Consider the following 14,024-nt stretch of genomic DNA (forward strand, 5'->3'; position numbering starts at 1 on the left):
GATGAGTTAGTTTATAAACATTTCTAACCCTCTCTTGCTTCGGGGCTGAAAGTTTGATTTCACTTCTTCCCTTTTCTCTTTGAACCTATTGTCTTTCTCTCCCATCAGTTTGTTATAAAGTATGATGTTTAGACATAACAGGCTGGGAAGAAGGTGGACGTTTCTTCTAATTCCTGTCCCCTGAGACTCGATTTGGCAGGGGTGGGACGACGCAGTTACCCAGTGTCACTTTGCAAAGATGTTGTGACCGAGTTAAAGATTTGCTCATAAGCACACACAGATGAAATAAAAAAAAAAAGACGTGTTGCAAACTGTCTGCAAGTTCAGGCAATGTGTATTCTGCAATATTATTAAAATATGCTTGATTTAGACCAGAAAGCTACAGTACATGCCATCAGCATTGTGTAAATGTTACCAGCTAAACTTCAGAAGCAGTTTAAATTCTCCTCTCTGAATAACTGTGCTCTTTCAGAGGAAAAGGCTTCACTGCAGATGTTTCCCATTGGCAGAACAGTTACGTGCCTAGTTAAAAAACTTTTCTGCTGTCATTGCTTGGGATTCACAGCCCCTTGCAAAGCAGCCCCCAGCCTACCAGCAACTTTCTTTAGGCTGTTCCAGCATGCAGCAATTGCCGTAGTTTTCAGGATGACTCCAGGGCAGGCAGTGGTATCCACCTGAAAAGTTACAGCCCAGGAATGTGGGATGTTTCTCTCTGCAATGAACCTAGTCCAGGTCAAGTTCTGATTCTTCAGCATGCACACTCTGCCTTCTTTTAGATTAATTTTAATTGCTTAGTTTAAACAGATATTACGGGGGGGGGGGGGGGGGGGGGGGAGGGGTGTGTCGTGTAAAAAAAAAAAAAAATAAAAAAAAATAAATAAAGACCAAGATACTTTAGAAGACTATAGAGAAAGATCCTAGTTTATCTATCTGGGAGTGTAGTAGGAAAACAGTTTAGCATCTCTATAATCAGCTCACAGAGATGATGTTGTCATGCTTTCAAGTTTGTACTGAACAGGGGCTGAAAATAATTGCTTTAGGGTTTCTACTTGTCAGTTTAATTTCATCTGTATTGAACCACCCACAGTGATGGAATTCCCTCGGTTGGAAGCTAGAGAGCAGTTAGAAAACATAAAATGAAATATCAGCATGAGCTACTGTAATAGCAAAGCATATAGGGAGAAACCACATCTTCAACGTAGCGTGCTGGATGCTTGTTGCTGCAGGAATGAATTTCATGTGATCTTAGTTCTAAGTGCAGGATGATGTTGGAAAGCACCCCCAAAAATGGGTTACTAATAGGAAGTTTGATACTTCAGGTGATGAGACTCCAAGATAGTCTGTTCTCCAGTCAAATCCAGTGTGGTGGTTTGTGAGTGCTGGGGCAGGAGGGCAGAGATATGAGGGCTTTAGAGAAACCTTCAACAAGGTTTTAGCAGCCTGGAAAAGCCACCAAGACTGAAGGGGGGTGTTGATGGTGTAGTAGAGGACAATCCTTTGTCTTCAGCAGGGTGATTTGATAGAGAAGCCATGCATTTTGCTGAAAGAGCTGTCCTTTTGCAAGTGAAGCAGAGACCCCAAAATGCATGCCAGGTACTGTTCTCTGGATTTTTTTCAATAGTTTGACTCCCAAGTTCATTGTCTTTACCGTATTGCTAACTGTCCTTCTGTTTGGGGTGGGGTTTTTTTTTTTGTTTCTTGCTTATATGTTTATTTTAACCTTTTATTCTTTCTCCTCCTGAACTGTTTCATAACATTCTTGGTACTGTCTAAAAACACAGTGATGTCCTTTCCTAGAGATCGTCGCTCCAGTAGATGGAATGATTTATCAGACCAACCAGTCAGTTGGTTTGCAAAGCACTTTCTGTGAAACCCTCTGGGAGCCCGTGTGTGTGCAGATACGTGTTTACTATGAATGTCTGCAAATATACGCATTGAGGAAGAAAAGTCCTGCTCCTAATCTGTAGTAATGCTGATGGAAGTTTGATATTTCACAGGTAAAACAACGTGCTGTTCTCAAGTCAACCTGTCCTGTGGCTGCGCTGCTGATGGGTTAGGCTGTATTAATTAAGACAGCATTATGCAGGGGCATGAGAGGGATCTCCTTCTTGGAGGATGTCTAGTATTTTGCTAATGCTCTTCAAACTTAGGTCATGCGTGTATCTGGCTCTGTGAGGGTGTGTGTCAGCTGTGGATTTTAATGTGGTACCTTCTTGTAGAGTTGTTATTCATGAACTAGTTGTGTAAACTTCATGAAAAGAGGAGTTGAAGTATATAGCTCTAGTTGCCACTGCTGCTTTTGCGAAGTACAAACAGATTGCTTGGTCATCATAATCGCATCCACTAGCTACAAATTAAAGAATTTTTACTACCAGGTTCAAAAATCACTTTTTCTGTTTAATTGTCTTGGAAGTCTATTTGGGAATAAGTTCTGTTTTCTTTTAAGAGTACAGCACAAGTTCTGTGGAACAGCCAGCTCGTGCTGGCCAGGAGCCTGAGAGATGTCATGATTCACATCTCTATTCGTCTTCATTCCCCAACACCAGGCAAAGGGGAAGAGTTAAGGAAAATAAAGAACTTCCCAAAATGAAGCATATTTGAACTGCAATCCTGACATGGAGAGATGCTGCTGCATGTGTCCATCTGATCCCCAGGCAAGTGTTTTGCCTTCTGAGATAACTGAATGCATCGGGGGGTGAAGCTGAAAGCAAACGTGAATTGCTTCAGCTGAAGAAGTAGATCTGAGAAGAGGCCACAGCCTGGATTTGGAAGCTGTAAGAAGCATTCAGCTGAACCCTTTCATGAAATACGCTGACCATGGATCTGGGTGTTTTGCCCTGCAAAAATTGCAACTTTGCAACTCTCCTTGTGACTTTGGAGAGCAGTATGCTTCTAAACATTTGGATCTCACAGATCTAATCGTACAGTGATGCAAAGGGCTTTGGTCAGGCAACTTCCACACACACTGATTTTTCTGTTGTTAGATTGCAGCTGTATTTTAAAAGAAAACACAAGCAAAGTGCCTTTTCGTTCCTACTCTAACTAGTGTGTTTGTCCGTCAGAGCTTCTCTTCTTCTGTCTAGCTTCAATAGCAAGTGATGGCAACCAACACACATTCCTGGGCTATATACATATTTTTTGCTGTCTGTTCAAAGAGCTGCCTGTTGTAGTGTATCCTCATCGGTTGGCAAACACTCCAAACTGTCTTCTGTTCCAGGTGGTACATACTTCAGTAAGCTTTCGGGAGGAAATAAAAAAAGGGCGTGTATGTAGATACGTTTGAATGTGAAGCAGAGGTCAGAGGTTCTTTAGTAATCATTAAATAATGTTGTTTCTCTCTTGAGTGAGATCGTGTGGCTGGTAGAGTCACGGCAAGTCTATAGCTTTGGATTGTGTAAGTTTTACCTCTGCTGCGAGAGGACATACTGGGACTTTGCTCTCTCTTTCCCTGCAGCATCCCAACAGACTAGAAGCAGAAAATTGCATTTGGTAGCTTCCCTGATGTAAATAACTGTTGAATTTGCTACTGGTTGTCCTTGGCCAGTTTGCAATAATGTGAAATTTTCTTTCTTAAGGTAGCTTGCAGCTCCCTGGTAGCAGGTTTCAGTTCCTGAGCAGCAACAGGGCTCTAAAGGGACTTACGAAAGCCCTACGCTGGTCAGAGAGCTCCAGGGAGCCGGAGTGAAAGGGGTGAACAAATGGCAACAGCTCAGTGGTACTGGCTGATAGCCATCGGTTCTTTTCTCCTCAACTGTGAAGAGAAATCCAGAGGAAATGTGTTCCTTGGAGTCATCGCTAGTGGATTATATTGCCATCCTTCTGGCTTGCAGAGTCTCTGGATTTGTAGCATGTCAAATTGTTATCCTGAAATTATTTCTGCTGTCCTGTGTGTTCTGGGCTCTGCCTTCAATCCTGTACAGCCTTTTACTGAAAAAAAACCTTTAGGTTTAGACAGGTTTAGATGACCCCAGCAGCATTTCAGTTTCCTTCAGTCATTCGGCTTCCACCTCCAGCACATTCTTTGGATTGCCTTAGCCTTTGCTGCCTCTCCTAAAAGCGCCTGTGTGCTGAGAGCAGAAGGGGTTTGCCTGGCCCCTCAGCTGTAGCAGGACGGCATCTCGCCCCCGAGGAGGCCACCCCAGGCACGGGACGCTGTACACAAGTCGTGTTATCGAGCCCGTGCTGCTCTGCTCCTCTCCGAGGTGGGTTCAGTTATGCTGAAGTCAATCCACAGGATGCCTGGGGATTTCTAGGAAGAGGGTTCAGAGGGATGGTGATTTTTCTGATCGCCCCACTTCACTGTGTCCACTCCTTAACCACTGGGGTAAGTACTGGTCTTACATTGCTCCTCTAGCTAATGGGTCTTTGCTGTAGACTTGGATTTATTGCCATTGCTTGGTATATCTGGCCCTGCCAGTGACTTTTATGTCTTAGTGTTTTCAGAGTGTGAATGGGAGGGCTCTCATTTGTGGTTTACACTGGGTTTATAATCAATGGGGATTTAATCTATGACAGCGTTAGCCCTAGTGCCCGCAGCAGGGCCGAGTCTCCTGGAACAACTGGAGAGTGTGTCTGAGCTCTTTGCCCAAGCGAGTGGTAGCATTTCTATTCACTTTAACAGTACTGGAGAGGGGCCCAGTGTGTGTTGCCCTTGAGTTGGCTGGAGATCTGCCTCCGTGGTAGAGGGAATTCCTGAGCCTGGCCCCTGGGCGCGGGATGCCGAGGAATGTGCGTTGGGTGATGGGGCATGGATGTGGAAGTGCAGGGTGTACGATTCAGGCGGTACCGTTTCAAGTGGCTGAATACCAACTGTTTGGTGCTCCTGGCCAAGACCCAGGCGTGCCAGCAGTGCTCAGAGTGCTAATTGTCTCTTCCTCCTGATGGATGCCAAGCCAAATGGAGCATTGCTGGATCTCCAGTCACAAAGGACTCGCATCAACCCCTCAGAATTTCCTTTTGTTGTCTGGATAAGGACGGAAGCAGGAAAGCTGGGGCTTCTGGTTTTGTCTGAGCTGATCTATTGTTTGGATGATTTGATGAAATTAAAAAAGGGATCCTTGCTGGTAGGAGCAAGCTTTTGATCTGGGTAGATGAATAGCCTATTAGTTTCACCTGGTAAATTCTCTGAAGAAGTAAAAGCTCGATACTGTTTTGAAATGAAACTGTTGCACATCTCCCTGTAAGCCTGTGTCCATCTGTTCCCTTCAAGACTTAAGAGTGGAGTCCTGAAAAGGACTGAGTCAGCAGCTAACAGGAGAATGCCTTGAAGCCTTAAATTACATGTTAATGCAGTGGTGAAGAATCATCTTATGGCCTGAAGTACAGCATGGGGAGCCAGGAGACCTGGAGTATTTTCCTGGCTTCTCCACTGACTTTATTCAATAGGTTTTTAATGTTCTGTCTTGGATTCTTTTGAATGGGGAGACCAAAATATACACTTTTAGGTTTACGTCACTAATAAATCTGGAGGCTATTAAAGAGAGGGTGTGAGGGGAGGAATGAGCCCTACAATAAAGGGAGTAGCCAGCACAAACCAAACGCTCTGCAAATCTAAGCCTAGATTTGTTCTTAGGAAGTTCAGCATGTGCGACTTGCTTTGAGACTGGGGGAAAAAATGGGTCTAAGTCTTGGTCACAGCAGCAGCAGAGGAGTGGGTTTACTTAAATATTTTCCTTATTAAATTTTGTTATTGTTCCTTCTAACGATGCCTCCATAAATGTGTGTGTGCAGTTGACTCCTATGTGACACTGTCCATGTTTGCTTCTTTAGATGCTCTTAAGGGAGCCTGTTGCTGCATCGTGTGTTCTCACTGAGAGCAGTGATAGTTTTCTTTGATCTGGTGCAGTAAAACGAATGTCTTGTAGCTAAGGAGAGAGATTTCAGGAGGAGCCAGGAAAGGACAAAACCAGGACTCGTGTTCCTGTTGTGCTGTGGAGTGGAAGAAGTGCTGTAAAATTTTCTGTGCTGCTTTATGGATTCTGTGATCAATCCTCTAGACCAGTCCTGCTTTACTGCTTGTCTCCCAACGAAAGCTGACCTGGATGGTGTGGATGGACGCCTCTGCCAGGAGATGCCTGAGCCTCTCCGGTGCCAGAACTCCCCGTTGTCCCTCCTGACCAATCTCAATAGGTGACAGAAAGCTGAGAGCCCTTTTCAGTGCTGGGTGGCCTCCCCGGACGCTGCTGAGCACACTGAGCTCCTGAAGTTTCCCCATTGTACCTGGGCTGCTGTTTCTTGTGGAAATACTAAAATATGCCTGTGTTCAAATTCCGCTGCTTTTCCTGACGTCGTGACTTAGTCTGAATAGTTTCTCTTAAGCAGCTCAATAAATAAGACCTCTGGGTATGGAAGGTTTTATTTCTGGGGCAATGCAAACACTGTGAAAGCTTTGTCTCTTAATGTTTGAGTGTGTAACTATTTTGAAGCGGATGGTAACATGACCTGAAGGAAAAACGGGCTGTGGTTGCTAGTACACACTGCAGTGTTGTCTCCTGAAGCGTGCAGGATTGCTGCTGTTCTGATCTTACGGAGAATTCCTCCAGGATTTGCTTCCACAGGTGGAATAGGACTAGAAGGGAGATTTCTGAATGCTTTTCCAGGACCTTCCCTGGGCTCTCAAGGAGCCCCTCCTGATCCTTGCAGGATCCTGACAAAGACGAGCTACGACGTTGTATGACCTGAGCACAAAACGTGTGTGCCCCGAGTCATTTTCCTTAGCAAAGGTTTGGGATTGTGTTCACACAGGCTTGTTAAAATTCCTTTTTGCTAGCCATGCTTCCCTCTGTGGAGCAGGGGGCTCTCAGGCAACATTACGTTCCCTTGCCAGGTTTTCTTCAGTTCTATGGTAAATGGTGATTTTTTTTTTTTTTTTTCTTTGTCTTGCCTGATTCTGAAGTCTCTAAGCTTTTGGGGAACAAAAGCAAACCTGCCTACAGTTGCCTTCTGGAGTCTTGGGGCTCCTGGGGTGTCTGACTCAGCAAGGCTTTGCCAAGAGTGAAAGTTCCACCTACTCTGTTTACTATAATCTAAATTAATATCTCCCTGACTAATCTTGGTATCAATTAAAGTAACCTGGAAGTCTGTGACCCTCCTCCCCAGCTGCTCATGGACCATGAGGTCTCCCAGTGCTGTGACTTTTTGAAAGGCTCTGGCATCTTGCAGTGGTCTGTCTGCTTTATTAATTAACGCTTCAGGGAGTACCGCTCTCAGCTGGTAACTATTACATCCTGCCTCTGAATGGTTTCCCCAAATTGTTGTGTCTTTTGGCTGAAGTTCTTCAGTAAAATGACTCGAGAGCTTTGGTTTGAATAGAAAGCAGGTCTGGAAACTGGTGTTGCACAGCTTTTAGCTATTCCTTGGCCTCTGATCATGAAAGACCCCTATTAACCTGAGCGCAGAGCTCGCCGCTGGTCATTGTTTGCCTTGGCACGAGAGGGATGAGTAAAACATGCTGACCTGCTGGTTACACACTGTTTCTTGATCCTTTTCTCCTGTAAAAAATTCTTATTTAGTTGACTATTGAGCTTTCTGGAGTATCATAAAACAAACCCGTAACCTAGAGGGGAATTTGGCATATTCTGTTAATTATGCTGACGTGCCTTCTAATCTCTTGAGAGCCAGAGGTCCTTCAGGACTTGACTGTAGGGCTACTCACCACACATTATCTGCCTTGGCCTTCTCAGATATCCTCCGTGTGGCCTGCTACACAGCAAGGCCATCCAGACACTTCAGAAGGACCCAGCAATATATAAACAGAGCACTGTGTTCTTGTGTGGGGGACAGCCATGGGAAAGCTCTAACGACTTCTTTAGAAACCCAACAGCTTTAAGCTAAGTCAGGGCCCTGCTACCCCTCATCTTAGTTTTTGGAGAGGGATTGTTTCGGTCCAGCTTAATTTTTGATTAACGTTTGCTGAAGCTTTTAAATTCCAATTTATGCGGTAGCAAGAAACAACAGCCACATAAAATGAAGCAGGTCAAAACAGATGTTTAAAGAAGATTAAAACTGAAAACCAGATTTTTCTGAAGACCACTAGGCTTGAAGTTAGTTCTGCTAAGCTTGAAGTTACACACCCCCCTTCAGTAATTTTACTTATAACTAACATATGTTATTCTTCTCTGCTATGATCTGGCTAAGGGGGTTACTCGAAGATTTTTATACTGTTCATGACAATTGCTCTGCCCATGTGTTTATCCTCTGGGCTAAAAACCATCTTGTATCCATGAAAAACGTTGTAAGAGGTTTCTTTTAAAATCAGTGCTAGTAGGTATTAAAGTCAGACATGTCTGACTAGTACTAATGTGCCTCGACTCAGGAGCCTTTTATTTTTACAGAACACATGTATCCTGCCCTCTCCACTGCATTTGCTTGGGGAAATCCCCTTTGTTTGCTGCTGGAGGGGAGCAGCCTTGTGAAAGCAGTTGCCCTTCCCTCCTCTTTTGCCCTCCAACTCTCTCTGACGTGGTGCAGGACTTTATTTTATTCCTCCCTCTCAGCCTCACCTCCTGACCTGCAAAAAAAATTGAAAAATACCTTCTTTCCGTAGCAGTATTTCTCTGAATGCCTAATGAAAATTTACAAATCTCAGTCTTGTGAAACCAATGTGAAAGTACGTGGCTCCTTGAAACCAAATGTTTATTTTCCATTAATTTTTTGCCATATATTTCCCCCTCTCCTGGATTTAGTTAGACCCGTTGTAAAGTCTCCCCTTGCTTTTCCCATTTCCTCCCCTGATAGCCAGTGCTTTTAACCCATACGCTTCCTGTTTCAGTTGTCTGTTCCTTAGGAAAATGCCTTTCACCCCCAGATCCCAAAGCACTTCAGTAGGCAGCTCATGATCACCAGCCCTGTTTAACACAAGGGGAAACTGAGGCACAGCCCTGGAAGTGACCTGCCTGAGGTCATGCAGCAGGTCAGTGTCAGAGCTGAGGTTTGATGTCTCTTGGATTTCAGGCTAATTGCCTGGATTCCTGATACATCTCCTCATTAGGCAGCTTGAAAGGCTGAGTCTTCATACGAGGATGTGATCTTTTGGTCATTTTGTAGGGATAGCAAAGACCTAGCAAAAATACTGGAGGATTTTAGCTTCTAGACATCTGGTTTTGGAGCCAAGTCTTTCCCCTTCTCCCTCCCCTTTGGTGGTTGCCAGGAAATAATGGAGCTTTAAAGGGCTGGGGAGCTTTTTCCCACTGCGCTCTGGCATTGCTTCATTTGGAAACTATTGAATCCTCAACCCCCACGTGTGCTGCTTGACCACTCCATGTGCTGGGTGACTGAATGAAGGCTGGGGAGCATGTGAGTGGGAAGTGGGCAGAAAAGGACCAGGATTTAAACTCTGCACAGCGTCTGGACGAAATTCCTCTGATGAGTCAAAAAGCTGCTGGTTCATACCTTAAAAGACTAGCTTATTTAAGGACATAGCACTTGTGTGACAAAAGTAAGTTTCTATCCAGACTTAGCAACCAAAAACTGGCAACCGTTAGCCACTACACCATCGGACAGACAAGGTTAGCCAAGACTACTTCTGCAGAGTGTCTGTGTACAGTAACATGTGTTGATTCTCTGCAGATGAAACAGGACGTGCAGTGACAGAAATAAGTCTTCTATCACCGTATTGGGAAAACAGACTTCGGTATAAATACCTCACTTCTGACCATATTGTAATACATTTCGTTACCCTTCTGGTTTTCCACTGTTTAAGTGATGGGTTTGGCTTCTTTATTGAAGGAGGTATGAGAGAAAAATGGTCCAGTTCAGTCCTGGTAGGAGTTGAACCAAGGTTTGCCATATCTTGCTGGAGCCACTGAACTACTGGATTTGTGGAGAAATAGGGAAATCGATTGCTAGCACTTACAACCTGTATAATTTTGCCTGGAAAAAAGTATTTTCCAGCTGAAACTATTTGGCAAGTTGACCTAAACTTACAAATGGTTTTAATGTGGGTGGGTATTTTTTTCATTTTGTTCGTTCACCCCACAAGAAATAATTTACTTGACGTTGGTTTTTACAGGCAGCATGGGACATAGTCTCTTCCATAGCTGTACTCCCTGCTGAAGCAAGAGGTATGAAGTCTGTGTCATTACCAAGCCTTACTCAAACTTTCCTTTTGTTTCAGGACGGCCACACAGTACCTACCTGCACTGATTGGCAGCTGCTAGCAGAGGACTTGGCTCTGAGAACTGTGAGCACTGAAAATGGAAAGATTCCTGGGTTTTACCCATAACCACTGTTTGATCATGCTGTTCTTCATCTCCCTGAGCCCGCTGGGCTTTGCTCAGTACGAACACTGGCCCTACCTCCCCAGTTACCCTGAGCCACCCCCACAAGTGTACCAGCCCCCCCAGAGACCGGCAAATGTTCCCAAGATCCAGCTGCGGCTTGCAGGGCAGAAGAGAAAACACAACGAAGGCAGAGTGGAGGTGTTTTACAGCGGCGAGTGGGGCACGGTGTGCGACGATGACTTCTCCATCCACGCTGCGCACGTGGTCTGCAGGGAGCTGGGCTACGTGGAGGCAGTGTCCTGGCTACCGAGCTCCAAGTATGGAAAAGGAGAAGGTAAGGTCACTCCAGAGCAGTGGTACTGTACTGGCTCTCTCTCCAACCCCCAGTAATTCTTGACCTGTCACTCAAATTTAAGATGTAGTGATAATTCCTGCAACTGTAACTGAAATAGCTTCCTGGGAAAGCAGGGCTTCTTTAAATCAGATTAAATAGCTTCAATAATAGGTGATTGCTTGTTTTGACTGAAACAAGTTAAGGAATGATGAGATTAAGAGCTGAAGGACCAGATTGCGGTGTGTGAACTTGGCAGGGGATGCTTGGGAGCAGCTGGCAGTGGCTAAGGGCAGAAGACTCTTCAGCAGCTAGTCGAAAGGGAAGCTGTACCCACAAGTGTAATGTAGAGATGATCCATTTCCCTCTTCACACCTCCATTGCCTTGCAGTGAGTCAAACAGGGCCTCTAAACACTCCTTCCCCCTATTTGTTTTTTCCTCTCAACTGTTTAGGCTCTAAACAGACTGCCTATGCGATGCTATGTAAATCTTTCTTTTCCCCGTTAGCCCTCTAGAAGCACATGCATCATATTCTGTGGTGCAGACCAGCCTATAAAAACCCAAAAGAGTGTGCATACTTCATGTCCTATATTTATTTATTATAATATATTTATTATAATAATATTTATAGTAATCCTCTTGGACGCACTCAGGCTGTTCCTGGTGGGGAAAAGCTATTTGCCCTCACCCCAAACTGTACATCCTTTCTTGCTCTTCGAAATTGTACCTGATGGATGTGTGGATAATTGCAGATCGCACCTTATTGCACCCTGTTCCCAAATATGTGCTGAACAAAGACTTGGAAAGGTGACTGTGAGTTGTAGCACTGAATTCTTAAAATCATAGTGCTTGAGAGAGAATAGTTTTGTAATAGTATATAGCTCAACAGATTTGATTGTCGTCTTTTAATATGCTGTTAGTTAAGTGTTGACCTAAGAAGAATTTTTTCTGCAAGCATTGAAGCCTGGCACACTGTTGATGTAACCCACAGGCAGATTATTTCCACTGCAGCAGGGATAGACGTGCTGTGTGTCTGTTACTCAGCACCACTCGTTAGTGCTCACACCTATAAACTTGCCCATGAAAGAGCACGCAGGCCTTAACAGTGACTTGACTGAAATGTAAAACCTTGAACGTTGTCCCAAGCTGTGGATTTTGGCTCTTGGGGTAGAGCAGGAGATTTCCAAGCAAGAAGAGGCCGTGACATTTGAAAACAAACCAGAAACTGATTGCCATGTGATTTAACGAGAGCGTTCTCTGCCTGCTGGGTAAATCCTGATGCAGAGAGCCCGCGCAGGGGGGATCATACCTTCCTCAAACCACAGAGCCAGGCTTTGTGGGAGCTCTTTCTGCTCTCCTGTTTGGGGAGCACGTCAAGGGCTGGTAGGTGATTAACCAGCTGAATGTCTTCGGGCTGCTGGAACAAAGCTGGGACAGCCAAGGGAAACAGCTACAGAATCTCCTCATGGCTCTGAGGGTCGAGCAGTTCCTTCTGTCCAAAGGACGTGTTACTCTTCAGACAAGCAAAGTGTTTGGTACCCTAAAGTATGGGAATTGCTTGTTGGCCCTTGCTCCCTGCAATTTAGGTGGCAAATTGCAGGGGAGCAGCATGTGCCCAGCACATTTCCAAAGGGAGAATGAACCCTCTGAAAAGGTGAATCTCAGAGATGCTGTTGGGTCTTTTGCACTCAACTGCTCTTGGAAAAACATGGCCTAAACTTTGGAGGTGACACCTTTTGATTTTTTGTCTGCTCATCTTACAAGGGAGTTCTGTGGGACCTAATTTTTAAAAAATCCTATATATATGCATGTACATGTTCATGCTCGTGTGTACACGCACACACTTTTTGCTGGAGGGAAACTGGTAATTACAGTCTGGAAACTGGACCTGGCAATTTGTTTTCAAAGAGCACACAAATAACAGGAGGCTGCAATCCATAGTGGTTTGTTAAAGCTTTTGCAAAAATCTGCTTTAAAAAGTTAGGGCATTTAATCAAAACTTTGAGCTGTCTCCTACAAGAGATTTAATCAGGATTTGATAAATGAGAAGTGATGTAAAGAGAAGCCTTAAATTCAGAAGGGATGATTTGGTGAGGGTGATTAGAGGGTGGGGTCTAATCAGCCGAATGGAGGGGACCCGGTGACACTGCGTGCTCTGAAGTGGCTGTCATCAGAGGAGGTCAGTCCTCACTCTGAGCAGGACTGCAGCGGAGATCTGCTGCAGGCTGGTGGTAGCTTTTTGTTACCATGCAGATAAGGGAGGGGGAAGCTGTGGGGCAGAGCAGTTTCCAGTTAGTAAGTACTTGAGGTGGATCACTGATGTTCCTTAGCTTATTTTAGCAGTAATCTCTTCCCCGACACAGTAAGAGCACAGCAGCCCTACTTGCTTTCAGTACAATCCAGATTTACCCTCTTTGTGAGTCTCAGTTCTATTTTCTTTTCCCTTCAGGGAAAATTTGGATGGACAATGTCCACTGTAATGGCAAGGAGACCACCCTGGCAGCATGCACTTCCAATGGCTGGGGAGTAACTGACTGCAAACACACCGAAGACGTGGGAGTGGTCTGCAGTGAAAAGAGAATCCCTGGCTTCAAGTTTGACAACTCATTGCTTAACCAAATAGAGGTAAACACACTTAAAACTGCAAGCTGCTGATCAGGAGCCTCTGTGGACAGGGATGTCTGCTGCTGCATGTGATAGTTATCCCAGCTGCACACTGTGGTTAAAGCAAACTCTAGACAGTGTTCCTAGATGCTGGCTAAAGATGCAGCTTTCAGATTTCAATTTCAGCTGTTCAGAGCATTTGTATGTATAATAAGAATTTGAAAGATTTTTTTATAGCGTAAGCAGAAAATATATTGCTCCTGTTCCACAATCAATTTTCAGAATTGAAAACTGGTTTATTATGTTTCTAATAACTTAAACAGGACGTGTGCTGCATTCACAGACGTTACATCTGGATGACTTTGTTGGTTCATGGTACTAAATTACTGAGTTTTCTTTCCCCTTTGTTACTGAGAGCAATTTGGAGGTCTCTGGTATAACAGGGGGGTCAGCAGGTAGGGTTGGATTGGAGGTGAATTGAGCTTACAACCATGGCTTGAAATGGGTGGATTTATAAGGAAAGACATAAAGATATTTTTGCACGGTTTGGCTAAGCAATGATGAAGTAACCATGATAACTGTATGGAAACATTTGTGGGTGTGGTGGTTTAGCCCCTGCCGGGGTCTGAGACCACGCGGCCGCTGCCCCTCCCCCACAAAGGGAGTGAAATACAAAGCCCCAAGACTGAAATAAGGAAAGGTTTAATACAACAATGCAATAGCAACACAACCAACAACAACAATAACAATAATAGTGATAGCAGTGAACAGAGCAAAATAGCTACCAAATACAGCAGTTTGAAGCACGATGTACAAAACCACGAGTGCACCGCGCTCCGCGCCAGGAAAAATGTGACCTGCCAGGATG

At 44.6% G+C, this 14,024-nt stretch overlaps 1 protein-coding gene across 16 annotated transcripts in view; it reads left to right on the plus strand.

Moving 5' to 3' along the window:
• Nucleotides 1–14,024, plus strand: part of LOXL2 (lysyl oxidase like 2) — a 63,949-nt gene that overhangs the window by 10,873 nt on the left and 39,052 nt on the right. For 10 of the 16 annotated variants that reach the window (XR_012621056.1, XM_074808082.1, XM_074808090.1 and 7 more), the window contains 5 exons: nt 1,508–1,593; nt 1,798–1,997; nt 2,447–2,654; nt 10,115–10,554; nt 13,002–13,177. Coding sequence is in view for 15 of the 16 variants with exons in the window: in XM_074808082.1 (XP_074664183.1) it covers nt 10,194–10,554; nt 13,002–13,177 (537 nt within the window). In the remaining variant the exon portion in view is untranslated. The remainder of the gene's footprint in view (nt 1–1,507; nt 1,594–1,797; nt 1,998–2,446; nt 2,655–10,114; nt 10,555–13,001; nt 13,178–14,024) is intronic. The other 6 variants (XM_074808087.1, XM_074808089.1, XM_074808086.1 and 3 more) reach the window with 6 other exon arrangements.

Source organism: Strix aluco, chromosome 28 (assembly GCF_031877795.1).
Source record: "Strix aluco isolate bStrAlu1 chromosome 28, bStrAlu1.hap1, whole genome shotgun sequence".
NCBI classification, from domain to species: Eukaryota; Metazoa; Chordata; class Aves; order Strigiformes; family Strigidae; genus Strix; species Strix aluco.